The sequence below is a fragment of the Rhineura floridana genome, chromosome 7 (assembly GCF_030035675.1).
Source record: "Rhineura floridana isolate rRhiFlo1 chromosome 7, rRhiFlo1.hap2, whole genome shotgun sequence".
In the NCBI taxonomy this organism is placed as follows: domain Eukaryota; kingdom Metazoa; phylum Chordata; class Lepidosauria; order Squamata; family Rhineuridae; genus Rhineura; species Rhineura floridana.
Window position 1 is genome coordinate 107,765,729 of NC_084486.1, and position 10,166 is coordinate 107,775,894.

General features: G+C 43.5%; 1 protein-coding gene across 2 annotated transcripts; it reads left to right on the forward strand.

Moving 5' to 3' along the window:
* Positions 1-653: 653 nt before the first annotated feature.
* KCNE4 (potassium voltage-gated channel subfamily E regulatory subunit 4) lies at positions 654-9,471 on the forward strand. 2 transcript variants are annotated; one of them, XM_061636792.1, is made up of 4 exons: positions 654-725; positions 2,515-2,670; positions 5,385-5,603; positions 7,248-9,471. In XM_061636792.1, exons 3-4 carry the CDS (start codon positions 5,550-5,552, stop codon positions 7,788-7,790), a joined length of 597 nt encoding a protein of 198 aa, XP_061492776.1. In that variant the 5' UTR covers positions 654-725; positions 2,515-2,670; positions 5,385-5,549; the 3' UTR covers positions 7,791-9,471. The 2 variants fall into 2 exon arrangements, with proteins under 2 accessions (XP_061492776.1, XP_061492775.1); XM_061636791.1 differs by lacking the exons at positions 654-725; positions 2,515-2,670 and having other exon boundaries at positions 5,055-5,603.
* Positions 9,472-10,166: the final 695 nt, after the last annotated feature.

Sequence of the window (10,166 nt, forward strand, 5' to 3'; positions counted from 1 at the left end):
TGATTCAGGACTGTTTTCTCATCTTGGCCCCAGATCACTCCATTTGCTTCTGGGATGTATTATGTGATAGGCAATTTCAGTAAATAGAATGGAAGACAGCAGGATGGCAGAGAATAAGTGGTTACGCTTGCCTGGTGAAAACATAATGAACATAAACAGCTGCCAAATTACCATCCAGATTTTACATATTTAAAATGTTAATAGCTGTCTTTCCAAATAACTAGTTCTTCTAAGGCAGCTGACAATACAAATAATAAAACACATAAAACAACAAAGTGAAAAGTAGAGTAGAAAAAGACATCATACCCCAAATACTTATGTAAAGAAAAGGAGGGAAATGTTTTCACTTTTAGCCATCTGGCTCCTTCCATACTAACCATTTAGTCTTGAATTGTCATATCTTCATCACTCATTTTTGCTAGCCCATTGCATGCCAGTGCTTTCTGTGTGGTCTCCCTCTTTCCCCCAGACATAGCTTGTGGCAATTAAAACAACAACAAAAACATATTGAAGCATTAGGTTATTCACTGTGTCGGAGCAAAACTGAGGACTTCTGTGCCTTTAATTAAAAGCTTTCTCATGTATTTTTATTGCTTCCTGTTGAGCGCAGCAGCAGGATTACTGAAGAATTGCCTCTTAAATGTCCTTTGCAGAGGCATTCAAGTTATCTTTAATGTCAGTTGCTGTTCCTATGATGGTGGAGGGTCTCAGAAAGATATCATCTGGTTAGTGCTGCTTTTGGATTTATTTATTTATTTATTTGTCCATCCATTCTTCTATCCCGCCCTTCCTCCCAGTAGGAGCTCAAGGTGGCAATATTTAATAGGGGAGATTCTGCTGCACAGTACAAAGTTATATTGCCAGTGCTTTAGTTGTCCTTCTGAAAATGACTAGTGATAAATATGTTGATTTCTATTTTATATATTTTTTGTTTATATTGTTAAGACCTGTGGCTGTACACAATAAAGTTAAATTCAATTCGATTCATTTATATTTATCCAACAAGTGATCATCTGTTTCTGGACAAAGTGGATGCAAATCATTTTGCTGGTAGCACCTAGATACAGCTCCCCCTAGACCAGCCTTTCCCCACCTTTGGGTCCCCAGATGTTGCTGCACTACAGTTCCCATCATTCCTGACCATTGGCTATGCTGGCTGGGGCTGATGGAAGTTGTAGTCCAACAACATCTGGGGGCCCAAAGGTTGGGAAAAGCTGCCCTAGACAGTAATAGTAATATATAGCTCATTAGATATTCTGTCCATATGCTTATTATGGATGCCTGATTATATCAGCTAAAACCATTGTTGTTAACTATTACCACAGCTGCAAAAGACTGCAGCTTGTACAATTTGCTACTTGAAACTGATATATACATTTGCACTATGCACCCAGCAAAAGGATAGGTTTAGATGGATTTCTGTAGAAGAAATTGCAACAGGAACCAATCTGTCTCAGGCTCCAGCCAGGTACAGTGAATGTTTTAGTATTTGTTTAGTGCTTTCTAGCAACTCTTGGCATTTTCCATTAGGATGCAGCAAACACTGGAAACAGAGGTGCTTCACTAAGTGAGCACCCTTGCTTGAATGTAGTGGAGGCTGGTCCATTAGGGCAAAAGGGGCACTGCCCCACTAACTTCAGTCTACCTTCAGTCAGCTCCCACCTGCCTGCCTTCGTACTTACAACTACCGGTCCAGGAGATGGCGCTGGCTTTCAGTCTCCTCCTCCTTAGCCTCAGTGTTGCACTTGTAGGACTCAGTAGGGAGGTGGAGGAGGACAAAACTAGTTGGCTTCACCTGCCGTTGGCTTTGGATCCACCCACTGTTGGTCTGCCTACCTTTCACCCCACCAGCCCCAATGGATACCAGGCACCGCTGGGAGCAGAATCAAAGTGGGCACAGAGCCTGCCTCAAGCAGCAACCTGAGCCTCAGTTCTGCTCATTCCACCCTCAGTCCTCTGCTGCTGCGTACACCACCTTCCTTCCCCTAAAGGAAAAAGTCTCACATTAATGAAGGAAGACAGCATAAGGCCTGCTCAAGGCATTTTCTGCTTGAGATGATGGACAAGCTGGTGCTACTCAGAGCTTGGAAATGTTACTTTTTTGAACTGCAACTCCCATCAGCCCAATCCAGTGGCCATGCTGGCTGGGGCTGATGGGAGTTGTAGTTTTAAGAAAGTGACTTTTCCAAGCTCTGGTGCTACTCTAGTTCATGTACAGAAGCCATCTGGACTGGCACTTGAATCTTATGTCCACGCTGGTGATGGGACAGCATCTTGCACTGCACATGTGGGCAGTAGGCTAGCTTGGGGGGAGGGATATGTATTCACTAGCACCTAATCACCTCTGCTCGCCTCCAAGCACCTGTCTCAACCCTGCTTAATGGTAGGGCAGGCCCCAAGGTGGCAAAGGGTTCCTATGAAGATGGGAGAGGCCTGCTGGACCTCTCCTTCCCAGCAGCCAGAAATAAAGTGCACTGCTGTTATAGTCATGCTGGCAGTGTCTTTTCTCACCAGGCATGAAGGGGTTGGATGACAACTTGGATAATCCCTTGCAGAAAGACATTGCTATTGTCACCATACTGGTAGCATACGGAAGGAAGAAAGATCTGCTAGACCTCACGTGTGCTCGAAGGAATTCTCCTCTGCCTGCTCCATTGACCCACTTTCTAGGTGAGTTCTTCCTGTTGGTTGAATGGGTTATGTTTTAGGCAGGAGAGGGAAATTCCAAAGCTTTTTGAGTGAAGGGCCCACTTGAAGTGCTTGCTTTATTTGAAGTGGGGAAAGCAGCAAGCTGCTCAGTCAAATCAAATCCTTCATTTGCATTAGCCACAGCCATTGCAATTGGGATATATACAGTAAAAGCAATAAAAGGCAGATATACAGCTTAATCAAATTATCCTACTAAAATTCTAGCATTTATGTAGGATACTGACCGATAAAAGTGATATATCCAAAATCCATCATTATAAGAGTAATGGACAAGTAAAACTATCAACAACAACAAAAAAACTACATCAAATTAAAACTCAAAGTACTATTGTAGATCTTGTTCTAATGGCACCTGCTGAAACTTTTGCAGACATTTTGGTCACTCTTGGTCTGCAAGAAGAAAAACCACATAGAAGTTAGTTGAACGCCCTGGGAAAGATGACAGCAGTGGGGTAATCAGCAGGGCCTGCTCCAGGCATGCGGGGCCCCTTGGGCATCAGCTTGCCCTGGCTCCCCAGTGGGTGGGTGGGTGTGCACGCATATGCGTATGTGCGCATACGTGCACAGCCCCTCCCACATGGCCCCCCACGGCCCCCCTACCTGTCTAGTCTTTACCATTGCCCTTAATGAAGATGGCGGCCGTGGTTTCCCTAAGGGGAATGAAGCCTCTGCCGCCATCTTTGCTGATGGCACACGTGCGTGCTACGCGCGCACATCTCTGCCATCAACTAAGATGGCGGCAGTTGCTACAGTACCTTAGGGAAGCTGCGGCCACCATCTTCATTAAGGGCAATGCTAAAAAACTGGCTGACAGGTAAGTGGGGGGCGTGGGGGGGCACGGATCACGGAAGGGGAGCGGAGGGCCCCTGTAGCTCAGGGGCCCTCGGGCCAGTGCCCAACCTGGCCGCCCTTTAGAACTGGCCCTGGTAATCAGCTCACTTCTCAAATCTCTGTAAAAAGAGCAGAATAGCAATACGTGGGCTACTGTTTGAACACTACCATCTCCATTGGGCTGCTTGATCATCTCTACTTTCCGTTGTTCTATTTGCATAATTATTTGTTTATACGGTGATGGAATAAATTGATTTTTGGGGACGAGCTGTAGCTCAGTGGTAGAGCATCTGCTTTGCATGCAGAAAGTCACAGGTTCAATCCCTGACATCCCCAGGCAGGTAGGGCTGGGAGACACTTCAGCCTAAAACCCTGGAGAGATGCTGTCAGTCAGTATAGACAATATTGAGCTAGATGGACCAATGGTTTGATAGCTTCTTTTGTTCTTTGCAATTGCACATTAAGCCAGTTTTGTGCACACTTCAAGCACATCTCCAGAGATCACAACCCTGCATGTTCTAGTTCAAGCCGCTCTTACTGATGATTTTCCAAGAGAAGATTAATTTGATTTTGGCATGCACTGAGCCATTGAAAAGACTAAGTTAATAAGCAGAGATTTACAGAAAAAGATCTATTTGGGTTGACTTTCCTATGAAAAAAGAAATGGCTGTGTGGAGCAGCCCTATGACAGCAGCAGAGTCAGGTCAAGCAGAAGGCCTGCTGTCAGGTGACCAGAAGACATCCCCAAGTACATTGCTCAGTAGCTGCTATTGTCTTTAGATATTAACTGATTGAAACACTCACATTCTACAAGACATCCACTCACTGTCTACCAGTCTCTCACAGTATGCTGGATTGCTTCCAGGGGCAGCTTGACCCAGGCTGCAGTTACAGTCAGAATGGAACATAATCAAGAACTTTAAGGTGCCATTCCTGTGCGCACATACTAGGAAGTTAATACTCATGAAATCAGAGGGACTTAGGTTTTCAGCTATCACTTAACAGATCAGAAAGCAAGGATGTGCATCTTGCTGAAAAGAGGAAAGACATGGTATGGGGGATAGAGATGGAAGTTGAAACTTGTCAGGCTTAGGTGGGCAACACAGCCAGTTCCAGACAAGACTGTTAGGAGTTAAAGACATAGTGAAGCCGGTAATTGACAGCACTTGGCAGAAACGCCCAAGGTCAGGCTGCAGCTGTAACTGATAAGTGAAGCAGCAATAAAAAGGCTTCAATGAGCACACAGAGGTGTGGGGGTAATAGGAAAGCATTATAGAGTTGGTTGGTGAGCAAGAGACCGAGCACGGTGTGAAAACAGTAAAGTTTTGTTTTCTTAAAGACTTGGTTGATGGTCTATTATTTCGGTCGGTGACTGGCACTGATAAGCAAGCTAAAACGCTACTGGACTCTACTGGTTATACTGGTAAATTGGTGCTGCACTCTACAAAACTTACTCTTGTCACTGGTTTGGCCTCATTGCAGAAGGCAGCTGTACAATTTGATTAGGGTTCACAGTGTGCTGCTGCCTGGCTTTAAACCATAACTCCATACAGCTAGTACCCCGGGCCAATTGCAAAGGCAGTCTGTAACAGTCCCAAGAAGAAAGCAGCCCTTGTAGATGGTTGTGAAAGGGATTTTCTGCTGTTTGCTCTTTCTCTTCACTCTATTACCTGGTAGCTTCTTCATCCATTGGCAAGACTTCTCCCTATATACACAAAACAGCTTTCAGTATTAAATTCTTCACCACTGGGGTATGAGTAGGGTGTGTGTCCAAACTCTCTGGCACTGAGTTACGGCTAAGAAAGAGTTACTCAGCCTCCCCACTCTTTTTCATTTTTACAAAGGTGTCAGGAATCCAACCAGTTAAACCGCAGGCCCTTGAGTTCATGCACTGACTCCAGCATGAAGCTATTGCAAACTCTTGGGATCATGTGATGCAACCAGTTCTTCAGAGGCTATTAAATCCAGCAGCAGACAGAGAAAGTTTTCAGAACTCAGGAAACTGGTAGATGAGCAGTCTTCTCAGGAGCTTTGGGGAAGCGCAAAATTATTTGCAGACTCACGTAAGTATTCAAGTCTCTTTTTCTTTGCTTCATTGCACTAGAAATAATAGCAGTTTCCTATTATTACTTTGTCTAGTACAACACTGATAAGCTGTACAAATGCACAGAGCTTCAATGCAATAAGCTCATCTGATAGTAAGCCCTTTCCCCCAACTTTTTGCCTCCCACGCTTATACCTTGTCTTTGAGAATGGCTTGTTCTCCCTTTGCTCATTTGTGATCATGTACTCCCTTTGTAGCGCTGTCAGATGCATTATATTTTGACAAAACTGAACGTATTTCTCAGGGAGACCCTCTGTCTGTGAAGCTCTATATATTTTCAAAAGAAAAGGAACCATGCCATATGATCTTTATGATAATATTTAGCCTTCTGGATACTTTTCCCCGGTAAGTCATGCAACAGCCTGGGAAAGATGGCAAGTATTATTATCCATGTGGTGCAGTACGGGGGAGGGGGGCTGAGGCAGAGAAAATGTGGTTTAGCTAAAGCTCCTAGAGAGCCCATGGCTATGGTGACATTTGAACCAGGGACTTCTCAGCTCCCACTCTTAGCCACCACACTTAGCACCAGCTCTCACAGAATTGGGAGGCTGCATGAGATACTCTCAGCTGTGTGAGATACTCTTGAAGCTCAGAAGAAGAAGAACACATGCTTTACGTGCAGGCAGTCCCAGGTTCAATCTGTGGGATCTCCAGTTTTAAAGTGCATCATTAGAGCTGTGGAATTTACTCCCTCAAGAAGTAGTGATGATGGCCACCAACTTGGGTGAAGGAGGGTTAGATAAATTCAGAGGATAAGGCTATCCATTGCTACTAGCAATGATGGCTAGGCTCTGTCTCCATTGTTGGAGGCAGTATGTCTCTGAATACCTGTTCCTGGGAATCACTGTTGCACTCCTGCTTTTGGGCTTCCCATAGGCATTTGGATTGCCACTGTGAGAACACGATTCTGGACTAGATGGATCATTGTTCTTAAAGGAGCAAGTAGTAGGCAATGTGAGACCCTAGAGAGCTGCTGCTAAACAGAGTAGACAATACTGGACCAGATGGAAAAATAGTCTGACCTGCTATAAGGCAGCTTCCTGTATATTCATTGAGACTAACTTCCACCAACCTTCCTTAAAACGTTCCTACCTAAGTGACTATTATTTCCAGAAGAGGGATGGGGAACTTATGATCCTCCAAATATTGTCAGACTGCCACTCCCACCAAGCTAAAAGTCAGATATGATAGCTAAGGGTCAGATATGATGAGAATTGTAATCCAGCAACAGGTTCTCCAGTTTGAATATTAGTGCCCCCCAATCTGCAATAAGATAATAATACTTGCCATCCTTCCTGGACTGTTGCATGAATTACTGAAATAAATCATCATCATCATCACATTTATATTCCACTTTTCCTCCAAGGAGCTCAAGGTGGCATACGTGGTTCTTCTCCCTCTCCATTTTATCTTCACAACAACCCTGTGAATAGGCTGGATTATTATGATGAACATATGGCATTGTTCCTTTTCTCTTGAAAATATATGCATCAAGGTTTTCCCACTTCCATCTGTTTAGTTCCCCCCCCAAAGTGTATGTACTTATTTTATTTTCTGGGATTTGATTTGTTGTTTTTATGTCTAAACCTGTTTCCTCTTCCAGGTTCCTAGTTTTGCCCAAAGAGATCTGATGTTCATGATGGATCATCTAAACATGACCCAGCCCATGCTTGCTGCTGACAGCTCAGGCCTTGCTGCTGCTTCCACTCATGAGAAGGGTGGAGGCCATGGAAACGAATACTTCTATGTCTTGATTGTGATGTCCTTCTACGGCATCTTTCTAATGGGAATAATGCTGGGCTACATGAAGTCCAAGAGGAAAGAGAAGAAACCCAACCTGCTGCTGCTTTACAAAGATGAGGAGAGGGAGTGGGGACAGGCTGTCAAGTCCCTGCCAACTGTCTCGGGACTGAGGTCTGTCCAGATCCCAATGATGTTCAGCATGTTGCAAGAGAGCATGGCACCTGCTCTCTCCTGCACCCTCTGCTCAATGGAAGGCAGCAGCGTGAGCGAGTCTTCCTTGACAGATGCTCACCTCACTATTCAAGAGGAAGTGCCTGATGCTGAGCTGGGGGAAGCAGCCGAAGTGGCTCTCCTTGACGACAGCAGTGAAGGTTCTTCAGAAAGTATCCACCAAAATTCCTAGCGCTTGCAGGATCTGGACACATGGCGTTTTCTGAAAGAGTGGAACTAAAGGCTAACCATTTTCCATTTTGCCATCAGGGATGGAAGGGGTGGCTGGCATGTTGCTGGAAGCAGGAAGGAGAGGTAGCAAACAGAAATATAATGGAACAGGCAATTGTTACATATCGTAGGATGGTTTTGTTATTAAGGATGGAGGAGGGGGGATATTTCTCTCCTTGAAAATATGTTTGTATAGCCTCTACTTGCTTCAGAATGCCGCAAATGTCTGGGAAATAGTTGAGAAATGTATGGGATTGTTTGCAAATGAGCCGCATTTCAACAGTCAGCCTCATGGATCTCTGTGCTTATGAATGTTTTGCCCCCATAAAACCACAGCATGTCTAAAAATGACCAGTTAAGAAAAAAGCTTGTCTTCAGCAATGTGGTCACCAAGGGCAGGAATAATGCAGTGCAAACGGAAGGAGCTTTGCTTTAGTCAATGACTAAGCAGGAGCACAGCTGAAAGCATTCTTAATTATCAGATATGTAGGGATAAATAGGGTATATCTGTGCAAAAGTTGCCTTTTGGGCCCAGAAACTGCCATTTCAGATCCCACACCACCCCATAATTAGCACAGAACATCAGGCTTTCAGACTAAGTTAGTAATGCTTGAAATCACTAGCACTTAAGTTAGTCACTACTACTGTGTTCCACTAATTTCCATGGGACTAAAGCCTGACTAGCTTTGCCTGAATCCAACCTCTGGTTTGCAGATGCACTTCAAACCATGATTCCAAATCATAGTTCAGCTTTTTAACCATAGTTTGGCATTCGTGTCTCTGAACTGATCCATTCTGTATGTGCATTCTACACATTCTTGTGCTTTGCCTGTTAAACCATTGCACGATTTTACAATTGTCATAAAGGGTTTAATAGCATTGAACCAGAGGATGATTACTTTGATCATGTGTTGCATTTGACAATAACGTCAATGTTTGGATTGGTCTTATAAGCATGAGAACAGAAATGCTGCCAAAATGCCTCTCTGAGTTTTCTGAGTTAAATAGCTCAGGAACGTATTCATTGCCATGGGATACTGTCTGGGAAAACAGAGCATGAAAAGGGGACAGGCACAAATGAGGCAAAAAGCCCTACTTTCAACTCCCATTTTAAGGTCTCGGCTCCAAGTTCTGAGCAGGGCTAATGTAATGTCATAGATTGTAGAGAACTGTCACCTCATCTTTCTGATGTCACTGGGGATACTTTTGTTTGCAGAGAGGCTTTGTTGTTCATTGATGACTGGTTGTAAATCTTATTAAAGACAATGGGAATATTTCATTGACTCAGCTGATCAGCCCATGAGCACAAATTTTGGATTGCTTTATTCCAAGTGGGACTGTTTTAAGTTTTCAAAGGAGCCAAATTACTTTTGGCATTATGCCTGAAATCACTTGAATCCTGAAACTTTCCAACTTTGACATTCAAGTTGTCACATTTTCCATTGCTCTATCCTATTTTCTTTTATTTCAGTACAACTACAAATCTATTTGTGACTCTCTCCCTCTCCCTCTTGCTTCAATAGACAATTGTACATATACTTTGATTCCAAGCTGTATATATTTGTTTTATGTATTTAAGTTTAACTGGTTCTTTCTGATAAACACTAATTTTTATTTAAATAAAGGGATCACTGTTTTGTGAATTTTCTGTGGTGTTTGCTTGTTACTCCAAAGCGTTCTCTAGACTCAGGATTCCCTAGGGCAAATCTCACCTCTGCCATGACCCCTGTCTTGAGTAAGCCTTTCTTTCTCAAACTCATCCTTTCCTTCTATCCCACCACTGCATTATGGCAATAAGGTTGTTGAAAGGATTACAACAGATCAGTTACAGACAACATGGCTTCAACATTGTCCAGCTTCCCCCCTCCTGCCATTGCTCAGTTTACCATCTAGCCTGATGAAGAGTTCTGGAGAACTCAAAAACCTGCATATTATTTTGTGATATTTGGGTTGGCTTAATGAAGATATTGCCCTAATACGGATTTGGGGATTTTTCTTACCTATATCTTTTGTACAACAACACAATGCATATGAAACACTTGCAATGCTCACACTCTACAAAGTAGTAGGTATTCTAGTTTATTGACATTGTGGCTAAACTTGCACTAAAACAAGTGAACTGACAGATCTGCTTCTGATGGTAGATGGCAGGGGTGGGAAACGTTTACAGTTTGAGGGCCGCATTCTTTCAATTGGTGCATCCAATAGTGGATTCTTGAGTATATTCTTCGGTATATTACCATTTATCCTTTTCTGTTATGAAAATCATACATAAACGCTGGCACACAGTTGAAAATCTTTTAGGGACTATTTAGTTCACTCAAATATTGACCCTCCC

Excerpts from the sequence above, each read along its gene's own strand:
- KCNE4 (XM_061636792.1), top strand. The coding sequence starts at position 5,550 with ATGAGCAGTCTTCTCAGGAGCTTTGGGGAAGCGCAAAATTATTTGCAG. Across the intron at positions 5,604-7,247 it reads AAAATTATTTGCAGACTCAC|GTTCCTAGTTTTGCCCAAAG; the intron begins GTAAGTATTCAA and ends TTCCTCTTCCAG.